This window comes from Podarcis gaigeae, assembly GCF_964106915.1.
Source record: "Podarcis gaigeae genome assembly, chromosome: 14".
In the NCBI taxonomy this organism is placed as follows: domain Eukaryota; kingdom Metazoa; phylum Chordata; class Lepidosauria; order Squamata; family Lacertidae; genus Podarcis; species Podarcis gaigeae.
Window position 1 is genome coordinate 11615295 of NC_139690.1, and position 17836 is coordinate 11633130.

Genomic DNA, 17836 nt, shown 5'->3' on the forward strand with positions numbered 1-17836 from the left:
CCAGCTGTCAGGCTGTCACAGGCTTCATGCCCATGGACTTTGGCTGAAGTTCTCCCAAACCCGTGTGTGTGTGTGTGTGTGTGTGTGTGTGTGTGTGTGTGTGTAAGGGGTGGTGGCGGTGGGTGGCAGGGCATGGGGCCAGGATGAAGCCATTCCAGCTCCGAGATGCGATGCAGCTGAAACGCTAATTACATGCAAGCTCTCCCCGACTTACACAGCAATTTTGTAATTTGAGCACCGGGTTTCGTAAGGGCAGGAGAAGCGCCGTAACATAAGGCTTCTCCTCCCTCTCTTGTGCCTGCGCACACACACACACACAAACACACACACACAAAAACCGTAAGCTCTTTTCAGATACCACGCTTCACACTGTGCCGGGACAGCGTGGGTGTCGCCGGGTTAGCAAATACGCAAAGCGTATCATGATATATGCAACGGTTGCCTAAGCATCTCTTAGCCACGCTTTAGCAGAGGCAAAAGGCAATTTTAAAAGAAGAGACACATGCCAATCGAAAGCAGAGCTGGATGGGGTCAGGCCTGGCTCTCCACCCTTGAAACACTTTGCTGTCATTTTCCTGGGTGGCAATCAAGAACCCCCATGTGCAAAATCTGCATTAGGTAGAGCCAAGCTACACAGTAAGTGCTTGCTTTTAAAAGGGTGCTTACAGGCACCCTTTCCCTGGGAAAAGTAGCTATATTGGATAGCAGACTCTCCAAATGTCCCTATCTTCCAGGAACAGTCCCAGATTTACAGAAGCTGTCCCAGTTTCTGATTTGATCCCGGAATGTCCCGCTTTTCCTTAGGACGTCTCTATCTGCATTGGAGAACTGTTGGAGGGTATGGAGTTACGTGACCCCCAAGCCAAGGTGATAAGTATCTATCCCCCAATGTTCTACCTGGACACTGAGGTCCAGCACCAAGGGCCTTCTGGCGGTTGCCTCGCTGCGATAAGCCAAGTTACAGGGAACCAGGCAGAGGGCCTTTTCGGTAGTGGCACCCACCCTGTGGAACGCCCTCCCACCAGAGAACAACAACTACCAGACTTTTAGAAGACATCTGAATGCAGCCCTGTTTAGGGAAGCTTTTAATGTTTGATGCATTATTGTATTTTAATATTTTGTTTGAAGCTGCCCAGAGTGGCTGGGGAAACCCAGTCAGATGGGTGGGGTATAAATAATAGAATTATTATTATTAAAGAGCATGCCTCTATTTTCATCGGAGAAAATGTTGGAGGGTTCAGGATTCTCTGTCTGTTCCCTGGCACTCTCCTCAGCCCATTCCCGCCAGGTCAGAACCCCTCACTGATCCTGCTCCACAAACTATTCTGGGACAGAAATAACGCCTCTTGGTTGCCTAGAAGAAAGAGTAGGTGTGTGTGTAAAAAGCTGTCTTTTGCATGGCTGGAATGCAGCCTCCCGTACAAAGTCATCCATCCCCCCCCCCCATAGTTGCTGGCAAGGAATATTGCAGGTGACGCAGGTGAGCTAGGAGAAGCAGGAGCCCAGGTGTTTCTGGCAGGAGACAGACGCCGCCTTGAAGCTGGCACTCTCGCGAAAGTGTCAGGGATGTGATGATGCAGTTTTATGTGGTGGGTGCCTTTCCAGAGGTTTGATATGGGGCAACAGCTTCTTAGGCTCAGGCAAGCAAACTCCACAAGCCAAGGTGAGCTTTGGAGGTCGAGGTCTCTAAGCCACTCCATCAGAAGAAGAGTTTGGATTTGATATCCCGCTTTATCACTACCCAAAGGAGTCTCAAAGCGGCTAACATTCTCCTTTCCCTTCCTCCCCCACAACAAACACCCTGTGAGGTGAGTGGGACTGAGAGACTTCAGAGAAGTGTGATTAGCCCAAGGTCACCCAGCAGCTGCATGTGGAGGACCGGGGAAGCGAACCCAGTTCACCAGATTACGAGTCCACCGCTCTTAACCACTACACCACACTGGCTCCAGTTGGTGGAACTACCTGCCAAGGCATCTAGCTGGGAGACTGCCTAGCTGCCGCCTCTGCATTCGCTGCTGTGGTAGTGGTGTTTCGTAGTGGCATAGGTGGGGGGGAGCATGGGGGCCGTGGCTCAGGGCACAAACTTCTGATGGGGCACAACCAGGTGCCCCCACACAGGTGCCGGCTTCCATGAGTATCCTCACCCTCCCCTGGCAAACGGTGAGAGGGTGCAGACAGAGGGACACAGGCGAGGGGCAACCCCAGCGTGGCCTGGCCCATGCTCTTCTCCCTGAGCGTCAGGGAGATTTGCCTGCCAAGGGCCACGTCAGCCAGCCAGGCTCCCCCCTGCCCACAGGCAGGCAGGCAGGCAGGCAGGCTGTTCAGCTTGGTCCCATGTGGCTCAGGTGCAGTGGTGTTTAGGTGGCATCGGCGGGTTGTCTGCCCCGGGCTTCAGCAACCCACACTACGCCACTTGTTTCACATGCTGCTGCCTTGGTGGATGACCCTGCAGAGGCATCACGGCTTCCAAGGGTGAGCCAACTCACACTCCTTGCTCCAGGCCACAGAGTGATGCATGATGGGGATGAGGGGTTTCAATATCTGTGTGCTTGGGTGTTGCTGGCACCACACGTGTTTGTTCTGGCTGTCGTCCTGGAGCATGTGCTGTGTGCTTGGGTCCCTGATTGGCTGCCCTGAGGTGGGCGGGGCCGGTGGGCCTCCCAGGATCCATGCGTGTGGATTGTGCGGTGCGGCAGAATTGCTGGACTTGGGTGCAAGTTCTGCGGCACTTGTAGCTCCTTGGATGCTGTGGATTTTGCACTGACAGATCTATCTCCCTGCTTTGGGCTCCTCTGTAAATGAACAAACTGCAATCCATGCTGCCTTTCTGCCAAAGCACTCAAGGCCGTGTGCAATTTCAGATAATGGCTTCTAGTCTGAGAGACACAATGTAAAAGTGTGGGTGGCTGGGAAGGAACGGGAAGAGAAGAGGAAATTAAGCGAAAGGCGGGTGCCACATCTTTCATGCGCTTACATAAGAAAGGCATGTCATGGTCAGGAGTAACGTTCAGCGCTGGGAGTCAATTCTAGGGCAGGAAGAGTCAAATGGCAGGTGGGCTCAACCAGGTTTGTCCTGCCATTTGTTTTGGAGTTTTGGTTGCCATGGAGTGCTTAGGGGAAAGGACGATTTGTTGTTGTTGAAAAGAAATATGAGAGAGAGAGAGAGAGAAAGAGAAAAAGAGAGAGAGAGAGAGAGAGAGAGAGAGAGAGAGAGAGAAAGAAAGAGAGAAAGAAAGAAAGAAAGAAAGAGAGAAATAGAGAGAGAGAGAGAGAGAGAGAGAGAGAGAAAAGAGAGAGAGAGAGAGAGAGAGAGAGAGAGAGAGAGAGAGAGAGAGCACTAGCTTGTGCCTGGGAAGCTGCTAAAGAGCCACAATATGGATAGTCACATTTTCCTCAAGGATGCCCTTGAAAACAAGGCTGGGTCAGGATACTGCCCTGTTCCCAGGGGCATCCTGTGCCAGGAACGCAATGCGGCTTAGCCATCATGAAGCGGTGGCAAGGTTTTTCGTTGAAGGAAAAGAAGGAAAGTCCTTTTAGAGGCCATCCAAAAACCAGAGGTCCTTAAAATTTGTCCACTCTGGGCATTAATGGGTCAGAAAAGCCCCGCTGGATCCAGCCCATCTAGTCCAGTATCTTATTCACACAGCAGCCAACCTGATGACTCCTGGAAGCTCACAGACATGACGTGAAGCAACAGGAATTCTCAACAACTGGTATTCAGAGGCGTTCTGACAGTGCAACATAGCCACCGCAGCTAGTAGCCGTTGATAGCATTACCCTCCACGAATTTGCCTAAAACTCTTTTAAAGCCATCCGAGTTGGGAGCCATCACTAGTTCTTGTGGGAGTGAATTCCATGCAATGTGTGAAGAAGTCCTGTCCCGAATCTTCCAATATCCAGCTTCGTTGGTACGCCCCTAGTTCTCCTATTAGGAGAGTAGAGTCATACCTTGGTTCTCAAACTGAATCTGTTCCAGAAGTCCGTTCGACTTCCGAAAATGTTTGGAAACCAAGGCGCGGCTTCTGATTGGCTGCAGGAGCTTCCTGCACTCAACTGGAAGCCGCAGAAGCCGTGTCGGACGTTCGGCTTCCAAAAATAGTTCGCAAACCGGAACAGTCACTTCAGAGTTTGAGGCGTTCAGGAGCCAAAATGTTCGAGAACTGAGCTTTTCAAAAACCAAGGCATGAGTGTAGGAGAAAAGGACCTCCTTTCTCCACTTTCTCCACACAGTGCAGACAATTTTCCAGGGGAGGGGGCATTTTCGCCACACCCAAAACCTTATGAAATCCGGCACGGCTGAATACAGTGGTACCTCGGGTTAAGTACCGTATTTTTCACTCTATAAGACGCACCAGACCACAAGACGCACCTAGTTTTTGAAGGAGGAAAACAAGAAAAAAAATATTCTGAATCTCAGAAGCCAGAACAGCAAGAGGGATTGCTGTGCAGCGAAAGCAGCAATCCCTCTTGCTGTTCTGGCTTCTGGGATAGCTGCGCAGCCTGCATTTGCTCCATAAGACGCACACACATTTCCCCTTACTTTTTAGGAGGAAAAAGTGAGTCTTATAGAGCAAAAAATACGGTACTTAATTCGTTCCGGAGGTCCGTTCTTAACCTAAAACGGTACTTAACCTAAAGCACGACTTTAGCTAATGGGGCCTCCTGCTGCCGCCGCGCCGCCAGAGCACGATTTCTGTTCTCATCCTGAAGCAAAGTTCTTAACCTGAAGCACTATTTCTGGGTTAGCAGAGTCTGTAACCTGAGGTACCACTGTACTTCAGCCTGACACCAAAGACTTAAGATGCGCAAAAGCAGCTATGCTCATGAGAAGCCTGCACGTGCGGGTCTTGTATCCTCAAGTCACTTGGGAGGCTCTTAGGCTAATCCACCTCTGACCTCGCAGGCTAAAAGCCTCCAGCATCTGACAGAGGAATGCTGCTCTCAGTCTCTCAGCCTATGGGCTCCTACATATTGAGCATTCCTCTGGATTTGCTTGCACAAAGTTTCCGTGGAAGTTACATTATATCCGCTCTTCCCTGAGCATTCATTTCTGACCTGCTTACAGGACAGTTGGACGACAAGCACAGTGCCGGGTTGACGTATAAGCTAAACAAGCTATAGCTTAGGGCCCCACTCTCTTGGGGGCCCCCAAAAATTAAAGGGAAAAAAACCTGGATGTACAGTTCCAAAATATAAGATAAGAAACAAATAAAATAAAACCTACACACAGCAACAGTGTTTTGTGTTGTGTAGGCTCCTATTTGTTATGTGCAAATGGCTTTAGATACCTATTAGATCCATAAATTACCTAATAATAATAATTATTATAAATTTTATTTATACCCCACCCTTGCTAGCCAGAGCTGGGCTCAGGGCAGCTAGCACCATTAAAATTACAGTAAAAACATAACAACAACAACAACGATAACAATAATAATAACCAATTGAAAATACAGGTTAAAATGCAATTTAAAATGCAGCCTCATTTTAAAAGTAGCCCATTGATCAAGACCATAAGGGGAGGGAAACATAAGGGTCAGACTGAGTCCAAACCAAAGGCCAGGCTGAACAGCTCTGTCTTGCAGGCCCTGCGGAAAGTTATAGCATATATTCAACACAAAAAAACAGTGACAATTTGCTGTTGACAAAGGACAGCTGGACATATAAAGGGCCCCATTACCTTCATTGGTTGAGGGCCTCATCAAAATCCGGCCCTGGACAAGTATCATTCACCCCGACTTGTTTGAAGGGTGCTTACAGAACTTCCCATTAACGTTTCGTTCATCCCAACAATTTTGGGTGCGTTTTCCTTGCCACTTTCCAAACCACGAAAAGTTTTATTGTGCAGATTTGATGACATAATGCTTGAATCCACTTTAGGTCTCCAAACCTGTGTTCCTGAACCCCTCCCTCCTAGTGACTCTGCCACGGTAGTTCTGGCTATTACTCCAGAAACCAGCTCCCAAGGATCTTTTTGTCCCCTTTTTCTGTTTTTGCCTTCAAGCAGTGACTGACAGGATAACAATCAAACATTCCCAGAAACCCGCGTATTGTACTGAGTATAGTAAAGACGTGGGCGAGCAGAGAGCAGAGTAAAAAACCTGCTCTCAGAGAAGCCTGCTGTGTGGTGGCAAATGAATAACAAGCCGTTAGCAAAACCATTAAAGGTAAAGGTAAAGGTAGCCCTGCCCGTACGGGCCAGTCTTGACAGACTCTGGGGTTGTGCGCCCATCTCACTCAAGAGGCCAGGGGCCAGCGCTGTCTGAAGACACTTCCGGGTCACGTGGCCAGCGTGACAAAGCTGCATCTGGCGAGCCAGAGCTGCACACGGAAACGCCGTTTACCTTCCCGCTGGTAAGCGGTCCCTATTTATCTACTTGCACCCGGAGGTGCTTTCGAACTGCTAGGTTGGCAGGCGCTGGGACCGAGCAGCAGGAGCGCACCCCGCCGCAGGGATTCGAACCGCCGACCTTTCAATCGGCAAGTCCTAGGCGCTGAGGCTTTAACCCACAGCGCCACCTGTGTCCCAGCAAAACCATTACTTTATTTTATTTCGATGAAGGAAGAGTAAAACGATTCAACAGCATGTGCTGCTCCAGACTAAATAAACACTTAAGGGTCAAACCGGACATGACGTTAAATAATAATAATAATAATAATAATAATAATAATAATAATAATAATTTTAATTTATATACTGCCCTATCCCCGGAGGTCTCAGGGCAGTTCATGGGGGAAAAAGCAAAATATAAAACCACAAAATATATAATCAATATGAAAACAACAACCCAATAACCCCCTCCTCTGAAAAAAAACCCATTTTAAAAGGGCACAGGGTGTCAATCAAATCAACCAAAGGCCTAGTTAAAAAGGAATTTTGCCTGGTGCCTAAAGGTGTGTAATGAAGACACCAGGCAAACTTCCCTGGGGAGAGCATTCCACAGATAGGGAGCCACTGCAGAGAAGGCTCTGTTCTCGTGTTGCCACCCTCCGGACCTCTCAAGGAGGAGGCACATGAAGGGCTTCAGAGCCATTTAAGGCTTTATAGGTCTAAACCAGCACTTTGAATTGGGCCCGGAAACTAATTGGTAGCCAGTGCAGTCGGACCAGCATCGGTGTAATATGCTCAAACCGTCTTGCTTTGGTGAGCAACCTGGCCGCTGAATTCTGCACTAACTGAAGTTTCCGAACCATTTTCAGGGGCAGCCTCACATATAACGCATTGCAATAACCTAGCCTTGAGGTTACTAGAGCATAGACAACAATAGTTAGGCTATTCCTGTCCAGATAGGGGTGTAGCTGGGCCACCAGCTGAAGCTTATGGAAGCACTCCGGGGCACTGAGGCCACCTGAGCCTCGCGCGACAGCAAAGGATCCAAGAGGACCCCCAAGCTACGAACCAGCTCCTTCAGAGGAACTGTAGCCCCATCAAATGGAGGCAACCTCCCACCCATCTGGTCTAGGGAACCACCCACTAACTGCCTCTATCTGGATTGAGTTTCAGTCTGTTGGCTCTCATCCAGTCCATTACCGAGGCAAGACACTGGTCCAGCACTTCCACTGCCTCATCTGCATACGTAAAGAAGAAATAGAGCTGAGTGTCATCAGCATACTGCTGACAACGTACTCCTAACCTCCAGATAACCCCATCCATCACTTTCATGTAGATGTTAAGCAACGTGGGGAACAGGATTGAGCCCTGTGGAACCCCACATTGAAGGTCTGACAGGGCTGAAAAGCATTCCCCAAGCAACACCGTCTGGGAACCACCATCCAAGTAGGACTGGAACCACCGCAAAGTGGTGCCACCCACCCATAGTTCAGATAGCCACTTCAGAAGGACACCATGGTTGATGGTATTGAAAGCCTCCGAGAGGTCGAGGAGAATTAACAGGGACATGTTTCCCTTGTCTCTCTCTCAACAGAGGTCATCATGCAAGGCGACCAAAGCAGTTTCTGTGCCAAAACTGGGCCTAAACCCCGAATGAAATGGATCCAGAAACTCAGTTTCTCCCAAAGGCACCTGGATCTGGTATGCGACCACTCCCTCCAGAACCTTGCCCAGAAAAGGGAGATTAGCAACTGGCCGGTAGTTAGTTAGGTTTTCCGAATCCAGGGAAGGTTTCTTAAGGAGTGGTTTTACCACTGCCTCTGTCAAACAGGCAGGGACCACCCCCTCTCGTAAAGAGGCATTGAACACCCCCCTGACCCAGCCAGCTGTTCCCCCCTGCTGGTTTTTATCAGCCAAGAGGGGCAAGGGTCCAGGGTGCAAGCAGTCATCCTGACCGATTCGAGCCCCTTGTCCACATCCTTGGGCATTTAACAGGCAAGATTTAAGATATGCAAAGATCAATTGGGCTGTAGCAGGCAGAGAGGTCCTGCTGAGGTCCTAAGGAAAACTGTTCCTGGTAGTTGTATTGGGAGGCAATCTCCCATTGGCACCATGCTAGGTAAAGGTAAAGGAAACCCTGACCATTAGGTCCAGTCATGGCTGACTCTGGGGTTGTGGCGCTCATCTCGCTTTATTGGCCGAGGGAGCCGGCGTACAGCTTCCAGGTCATGTGGCCAGCATGACTAAGCCACTTCTGGCAAACCAGAGCAATGCACAGAAACACCCTTTACCTTCACGCCGGAGTGGTACCTATTGATCTACTTGAACTTTGATGTGCTTTTGAACTGCTAGGTTGGCAGGAGCAGGGACCGAGCAACGGGAGCTCACCCTGTCGCGGGGATTCGAAACGCCAACCTTCTGATCGGCAAGTCCTAGGCTCTGTGGTTTAACCCACAGCGCCACCCACGTCCCTGGCACCATGCTGGTGGGTGGCAAAAATGGGAGGGGAAAATGGCGTGTGTGTGGCATGGACCAAAATCTGGAGAGGAGGAAGGGGAGAAAAGCTCTCTGCAAGTGAGGAGTTCAGCCCTTCAGAAAGAGCTTCCTCTTCCTTCCTTCTTCAGTCATCCTTCCCGGGAATTGTAGTTCTCTGAGGGGAACAAGTGGTCTCCTAACAACCCTCAGCATCCTTATCCAACCACAGTTCCCAGGATCCTTTGCAATAAGCCACAACTGTTTAAAGTGGGGTGCTACGTCATTAAATCTAGAATGTTGACAGGGCTTTACAGCTACAGGCTCCAGCCCCAAAGCTCTCTGAATCTTCATTGTGTGGTTCAAACAATAAGACTGTGTGACAGGATGAATATATTTCCCCCTCTAGTATTATTATTATTATTATTATTAGTAGTAGTAGTAGTAGTAGTACAGTGGTACCTCAGGTTAAGTACTTAATTTGTTCTGGAGGTCCGTTCTTAACCTGAAACTGTTCTTAACCTGAAGCACCACTTTAGCTAATGGGGCCTCCCGCTGCCGCCGCACCGCCGGAACACAATTTCTGTTCTTATCCTGAAGCAAAGTTCTTAACCTGAAGCAAAGTTATTAACCTGAAGCACTATTTCTGGGTTAGCAGAGTTTGTAACCTGAAGTGTATGTAACCTGAAGCGTATGTAACCCGAGGTACTACTGTAGTAGTAATAGTATTAGTTTTATTTCTATACCCAAAGGTTTCAGGGCGGATCACATAAAGTATATCTTTAACTGGAAGAACACACTCGCTTTTGGTAATGCAGCCGGTGGGCAGCCGGTAATGGCAGAGTGAAGGCCCAATTGTGGGACAGAGCCAACACTAAAGTACAATAGCAGTGTGTGTACGTCTATGTGTTTGAATGCTTGCTATGGAAATTGTAGTGTCACGAGTACCTATTTTCATCTTTGAAATGTCAGAAAGCCTGCTACGCATTCCAAGGTACCATGACAGACCCAACAGGGAGATTTTATGAGAAATTCTATCCCACTGCCAATGTGTTAACAGTGACTCATTTGATTTGTTCACTACACAGGGAACTGACCTGGGAGGAAAAACACATTTCTCCATGCGCTGGCTTTCCCCCCAACCTTATCTGTTTTCCATCCATGGAAAACAGCTGGTTTATAGTCTCTCTGTGAAACAGAGTTCTGTCGTCGCACCATGCCCATGCCCACTTTTCATCTGTTCCAAATTAGCTGGAAGAGTCAGAATACCACCCATGATAAAGGATTTAGCACCAGTGGAATTTGTTCTTCCTTGGGGATGTTTATCACAAGACTGAACAAAGGGAGCTATATCCCATTCTAGCTTAGGGAAACACTAGAGTACAATTAGTGAGATCTCAACTATTTCCACTATTGAATTCAATGGGGTTTACTCCCAGGCAAGTAGAGTTAGGATTGCAGCCTAACCAATGTTTAAATTCATGGACACAACTTACTGGGGCCCATTCATGTCAATGGGGATACTCTGAGTAGGACTTAGCAGGATACAATCCTAAGAGAGAGAATCAGGCTTTCATTTCTTATTTATTTAAGGCACATTTCTTTTTCTTGTTGTTTAGATGAGTCCATTTATTGGCGCAAATGTTTATTTAGCTAAAAACAAACCGCCTTTCTAAATCTGAATCCTTGCAATTGACAGTGTCTTAGCCATATGCAAGATTTTTTTTGCCCTACAAGGGAGTTCTCAACATTTATCTGTAATTTTTGGTCTTTATGTAAGCCGCCCAGAGTGGCTGGGGAGGCCCGGCAAGATGGGCGGGGTATAAATAAATAATAATAATAATAATAATAATAATAATAATAATAATAATTATAAAGAGTCCCTTCTTTGGTCACCTATGGTGAGTAAGAATCACTCTCAGGGAGGAGGCAAAGAAAGTGAAGACATCTTTTTTATCCTACATCTTTCGAGACTTTATGAAGGTGAAGAAAAAGAGTCTAAATGTACCGGAAGTTGGTTTTTGTTTTGTTGTTAACTTTCAACACTTCTTTTCTGGGCCCTGAAAAGAAAAGAAAACCTGCAATATCTGCAATATGAGAAACTGCACACCGATTCAAATCAATGGCCCATATAACCCAAAAGTGTCAACACTGAATCGAGATGGAGGGCCAAAATGTCACTTTGGTGCAATTTTGCCCATTTTTTGGCATAGGTTCAGCTGCCTCTCATTGCCAAACTCAGCATGAGAGTTCCTGAGGTGCAGCCACAGCTTTTATCAACGTTTGGATGCTGAGCGCCATTTTGAATCAAGTTGGTGGACCCAAATGTGAATTTATCCTTTTTTCGCAAAGTTCTGGCTGCCTCTTAAGATATTCTCGCCAAACTCAGCACAAGGGTTCCAAGGTGGGTGGGGGGCTGTTTTAGTTGCTGTCTGGGTGTTGAGTTCCATTTTGAATCAAGATGGAGGACCAAAACATGGTTTCGGCGGACTTTGCCCAAATTTTGGCGTGATGGGTCAAAACTCACAAATTGTACTACCCTTTTAAAACTCACAATATTCAACAAATTCCTGGGCAGTGTTAAACACCCCTCACTAGTAGGAACTATAATAAGGTGGTGTGCAACATAACAATAACACAACAATAACAACATTGGTAAAAACATTAATAACAATAAAAACAAGTATCCAAACTTGGAGTAGAGCCACTGAAATAAATACACCTGAGATAGTCATGCCCATTAATTTCAATGGGTCTACTTTGAGTAGGACTTGTGCTGGATTAAACCCACTGGTTAAAAAAAAGAGAAACATTCCAAAGACCTGTCTGAACAATACATTTTAAAAAAGTAAATAGGGATTATTCCTGCTGAACGTCTATTGGCAAGGAGTTCCACAGGGCAGGGTTTGCCATGCTGAAGGCTCAGACCCTGGTAAAGGATGACTGAACCTCAGGGATATTGGGGAGCACCAAAAGTCTTCCACCAGAAGATCTCAGTGATGAAGATGGAACATGAAGAACCAATTTGCCTAAATTGTTTAAGGCTTTGTGAATTAACACAAGAACTTTGTGTTACAGTTGGCAACCAGTGAAGCTCTCCCAGCAAAGGGAGTGACATGTTGCTGGTGACCTGATCCTTTGAGGATCCTGGCCGCTGGCTTCCACACTAGTTGCAGATTCCAGACCAGATTCCACTGCAGTCTATAACACTGTCTTTCATTCTGGGCTGTCCCACTAGTGGGAGTTTCAATATTCTAGGTGGGTGGTAGAGGGTTCTATGGCACAAGCTGAATCCTCCTTCCATCGAGCTCTGGTGGGCGGTAAGGAAATTTTACCATCAATATAGATGCATTAGTGGGCGGTAGGTATAAAAAGGTTGACTACCCCGCTTTAAATGGTGGTCAATGCATTGGTAACCTTAGAACTAGACTACTGCAACATGCTGTGGTGGGGGCTATCCTTGTACCTGGTTTGGAAGTTGCAGCTTGCGCAAACCTCATCTGCTAGGGTGCTTAGCAGGGCACCCAGTTCTACACCAGCATCGAAAGATCTGCACTGGCTGTCTGTTATACAGTGGTATCTCAGGTTACAATCTTAATTCGTTTCGGTAGTCCGTTCTTAACCTGAAGCATTCTTAACCCGAGACGTGTATTCCCTACATAGGCCTGTCATGGCTCCGGAAGAGGAATTGCATTCATATTCCTGGGACAAAGTTTGCAGCCCGGGACACCTACTTCCAGGTTTGTGGAGTTCGTAACCCAAAGGTTTGTAACCCGAAGCGTTCGTAACCCAAGGTACCACTGTAGTGACATGGACCGACACTCAGGCTTGTTGAAGCCTTGTAAAACCACCCCAAGTTAGCTATGCTCTTGTTAAACACAAATCTTCACTAAGCCACCTTCACAACATATCTGAGGGCACTTGCACATCCCACCCAACTGCGAGACACTCTTTCAGTGCCAATGAGCTAAATCCCCAACATTGATCTCAGGGCTGCAGGTTCAAGCCCAGCTTTGGGCAAAAGCTTCCCAAATTTCAGAGAGTTGGACTAGATGAGTGTCCTGTTCCCTTCCAACTTTACAATTCTATGATTCTATGAGCAGCCTTTGTAGTAGGGCACCTTCCTTTAGAGTCGGCCCTAGAATTGCTCATTTCAAACTCTTGGCTGACTTAAAGGTAAAGGTAAAGGGACCCCTGACCATTAGGTCCAGTTGTGGCCGACTCTGGGGTTGCGGCGCTCATCTCGGTTTATTGGCCAAGGGAGCCGGCGTACAGCTTCCGGGTCATGTGGCCAGCATGACTAAGCCGCTTCTGGCAAACCAGAGCAGCGCACGGAAACGCCGTTTACCTTCCCACTGGAGTGGTACCTATTTATCTACTTGCACTTTGACGTGTTTTTGAACTGCTAGGTTGGCAGGAGCAGGGACTGAGCAACGGGAGCTCATCCCGTCGTGGGGATTCGAACTGCCGACCTTCTGATCGGCAAGTCCTAGGCTCTGTGGTTTAACCCACAGCGCCGCCTGCGTCCCCACCTTGGCTGACTGACACATTGCTTTATTCCTTTATTACAGCATCGTCCTCAGCATTCAAAATTCACCAGGTGCCAGGGTGCTGGGATAGCGGCGTCTGACGTCTCCACCATTTGGAGGTCCATGCCTGGGGATCCTTGGAACCATGACTGTTTTCACACACTGGCAACACATCCTGTAGAATTCCACCCATTATATTTTATCTGCCCAATCAGACTGAATTTCAGAAACAAAAAAAGTTGTATTGAAAAATACGGCTTTTGGGCTGCCTGGCCCCCAAATGGCAACTAGACATTCCATGCTGGTGACTGCAACCCTGGTTTAAGGAGCCATTTCTCACCTAGCTTATATATATCTGAGTTTCTAGCACTGCCACAAGGCCATAGCTGAGTGGCAACATCAACTTTGCATGCATAAGGTCTCAGATTCCATTCCTGGCATCTCCAGGTAGGCTGGCACAGACCTCCATTTGAAACCCTGAAGAGCCACTGCCAGCCAGTGCATGCAGCACTGAGCTATATGGACCAATGGTCTGACTCTCTAGAAAGGCAGCTTTCTAAATCCCACATGTTTATTATTACATTTCTATCCCACCTTTTTCCCCCAAGGAGTTGGAGGTGGTGTACATAGTTATTTCGGCCTCCTCATTTAATCCCCACAACAACCCTGCGAGGTAGGTCACTGACTGAGCTTTGCGGCAGAGGCGGGATTCGAACCCTAGTCTGCCAGGTCCTAGTCCAGCCCTCTAACCACTACACCACACTGGCACGTGGATGATCGACATGACCAACTGGGAGTGGAGGAAGACTACCTCAGTCAGGCTGCAAGGCATCCAAATCATGGAGTAAGCATGGAGAGGTTTTGAGGGCAAGGATGGCTAATCTGCGGCTCTCCAGGTGTTGCAGGACTCCAAAAATCATCAGCCACAGCCAGCAAGGCTCAGGCATGAGGGAAGCTGCAGTCCAGTGAGATCTGAAGGACTGTAGGTTCCCCAACTGCCTAAGCGGTCAGATTCAGAACAGGTTACATGAAAGCAGGCGGTTGTAGGGAGTCTCTCTCAAACTGCCAAGGAACCGCCAACATCCCCCACATCTGGAATCACAGAATTGTAGAGTTGGATGGGACCCCACGAATCATTTAGTCCAACCCCTGCAGGGCAGGAAGCACAGGTAAAAAAATTGGCACAAGAAGTGGGGCTTCCAGGCACCTCTCAAACAAATGCTGACACTGCTCAGGGATAGAGCAGATGTTTCGGATGTCTCCTTGCCTGATGCCGGTCAGCGCAAGACAATACTCAGTTAGATGGAAAAATGGTCTGAGTCTGTTTAAGGCTTCTTCTCCCTTTGTTGCTTGTGCCTAAGTTGTGAGGTACAACACGAATCAGCCACTTCCAGCCAGGGAACATATTTGTGATGTTTTGTTTTGTTTTTTAAAAACCCCCACTACCACCCATCTTCTTTCCAAAGAGTCCAGGGCAGCACACATTTTCCACATCACAACAGCCCTGCAAAGTAGGCCAAGACATTGTGACAAGCCGAGGCTCACCCACTAAGCTTCATAACTGAGTCGGTATTTGAATCCAGGGTTCCATATTAGGTACAAAGTAGGTAGCTCAGCCTGGATAGCTCAGCTGGTTACAGCATGATGCTGATAACACCAAGCTGGGTGGGACATATTCCTGCCTTGCGAGGGGTTGGACTAGAGGATCTTCAGGGTCCCTTCCAACTCTACAATTGTGCGATTCTATGAGATTGCCATGCAGTGATGGTCACTGACATGAATGGCTTTAAGAGGGAAACAGACACGTCATGGAAGAGGAGGCTTCAATGGCTGCTACGGTCATGACGGCTATGTTCCCCCTCCATTGTTAGTAGAAGTAGAAGAAGAGTTTGGATTTGATAACCCGCTTTATCACTACCCGAAGGAGTCTCAAAGTGGCTAACATTCTCCTTTCCCTTCCTCCTCCACAACAAACACTCTGTGAGGTGAGTGAGGCTGAGATACTTCAGAGAAGTGTGACTAGCCCAAGGTCACCCAGCAGCTGCATGTGGAGGAGCGGAGACGCGAACCCGGTTCACCAGATTACAAGTCTACCGCTCTTAACCACTACACCACACTGGCTCTATGCCTCTGTAGAAGGGACTTTTTATCATATGTGGTGGGAAGGTAAAGAAGTTAAAAAATATTGGGAAATGATATATAATGAACTGAAGAAAATGTTTAAAATGACATCTGTTAAAAAACCAGAAGCATTTTTATTAGGGATTGTAGGACAAGACCTGCCAAGGAAAATAAAGAATTAATTTATGTATGCAACAGCAGCGGCAAGAGTCTTGATAGCACAAGGATGGAAGAAGAATGAGGAAACCCCGACAAAAAGACAGTGGCAAGAGAAATTGATGGATTATGCAGAACTGGCTAAATTGACATACAAACTACGAGATAAGGACAACTGTGATTTTAAAGAAGAATGGGAACTTTTTACAAATTACTTAAAAAGACAACAAAATGAATTGGACTCCTTGGCAGGTTTTGAATAAACACACACAAATTTATTGATTGATAACATGGCAGATAGATAACGTAGGAGTTGCATAATTTTATAACATGTAGAGAATAATATGTGTTGAGAAATCAGAGAGAGGAGCTGAAGGAAGTCTCTGGGGGAGGGGGGAGGTTTTGGGGATGGAAAAAGGGGGGAAATAATGAATATGATATGTTTTGATAAGTTGTTATGTTGAAATTGCTGCTGTTCCACCAGAGACAACTAATTGCATATCCGGCAGAAATTCATTCTGGAGGCAACGGGTTGCTCACATATCAGAATATATCCTCCTGTTAACACAGCCTCCACCCCGTCCTTTCAAAACCCTCTGTCACCGCGCCACTAATAACAACACCGTGCCTCTCTGAGCATGCACAGAGTACGTTCCTCCTACCAACCCAGCCGCCAAAGACCATGCAGGAACTCTGAAGAGATGCAACCTTCCACAGAAGACCCGCCCACGTCCAACTGAACGCGGTGGTGATGGATATGATTCATTCAGGGAGCAAAAGAGCCGGGGGTAAAGGTACGAGTGCCGCTTCCAAGCCCCTCTTCTTTCGAGCAATAACCCGACCCCCCTCCCTAGATCTTCCCAGTTTGCGATGGCTTGGAAGCGGGCAAGGAAACGCGCGCGCCCCAGCGCCAAATCAACTGCCTGCCCTTTTCCTCCCTGGTCCTCCCTCGTGGCAGCAGCCCGGGCTAGGCAAGAGCCTCCCTCTCTTCCCAAAAAAGTGTCGGCCTCTTTCTCTCTCTTGTTTTACCTGCTGAAGAAACCAGCTCCCCCTCGCTCAGCTCTCCGGAATCCGAATCCATGGTGGCGCGGCGGAGCAGCTGCCCGGGTTCCGCGTCTCCAAGAGCGCAAACGCCTCGTCTCGGCCGCTTGCGAGAAGTCGGGCGCCCAGATTACTTGGAGGAGGGAGGGACAAGGAGGGCGGTCCGGTCCGGTCCGGTCCGCCTCCTCCTCCTCCTCCTCCTCCTCCTCCCAGCCCAGTGCCGGGTCAGCTCCGCCACATGCAGCAGCAAACCGCCGCCGCCGCCACCTCCTCCTCCTTTTCCTAGCAGCGAAAAGCGTCGGGCTGCTGGCACAGGCGGAGCCAAGAGGCTGGCCGGCCGCCGGCGCTGGCTCGTCTTTTTTTTTTTTTTTTGAGGGGCAGCCTGGGGAGGGGAGAAGGAAGAGGGGCTGGGGCTGGGGGTGGGGGAAGAGCTCAAGAAGCAGGAACAGTATTTTCTCCCTGGTTCTCCTCGCTGCCCCTTGATGTGAGATCCAGCTGGATCGCTTTCCAGCAACTCCCTCTTCCTCTCTCTGGGCGTCTCCACATTACTTCCCCGTGCATTCCCTTATACCGAGCGCGTAACTCAAAGGATTGGGAGGACCCGAGGATCGCGCTCCCTCGTGGGGTACCTTTGTGGGGCGGCGGGGGGTGGGGAGAAGAGAGATGCCAGTGGAGGGAGGGAGGGGCCATAGGTGTGCAAGGGAGGGCAGAACTTAAAAGGCAGGCCAGCGAGTAAGAAGCAGAATCAGCCGTGCAGGGGACTTGAGAGCGCGGAGCAAAGGCCAGTGGGGTGTGTGGTCTGGGATCAATGGTGCAAGTAAGGGGTCAAAGAGCTTGCTGGATCAGGCCCATCTAGTCCAGCATCCTTTTTCTCACAGTGGCCAAGTAGATGCTTCACTGGGAAACGTGCAAGCAGGATTCAAGTACAAGTACCCTCCAACATTTCTCCAGTGAAAACAGGGAGATTGCCCCAGCCACTCTGAGCAGCTTCCAACATATATAAAAACATAATACAGTGGTACTCTGGTTAAGAACTTAATTCCTTCTGGAGGTCTGTTCTAAACCTGAAACTGTTCTTAACCTGAAGCACCACTTTAGCTAATGGGGCCTCCCGCTGCTGCTGCACCGCCGCTGCACAATTTCTGTTCTCATCCTGAAGCGAAGTTCTTAACCTGAGGTAATATTT

The 17836-nt window shown here is 48.4% G+C and overlaps 1 protein-coding gene across 1 annotated transcript in view; it reads right to left on the minus strand.

The window, feature by feature from the left end:
* The window catches only part of TNFAIP8L3 (TNF alpha induced protein 8 like 3), a 60924-nt gene extending 43768 nt beyond the window's left edge, over positions 1-17156 (minus strand). The window contains exon 1 of the mRNA XM_083712949.1: positions 16639-17156. Coding sequence (XP_083569075.1) covers positions 16639-16690 — 52 coding nt within the window. The 5' untranslated portion in view covers positions 16691-17156. The remainder of the gene's footprint in view (positions 1-16638) is intronic.
* Positions 17157-17836: the final 680 nt, after the last annotated feature.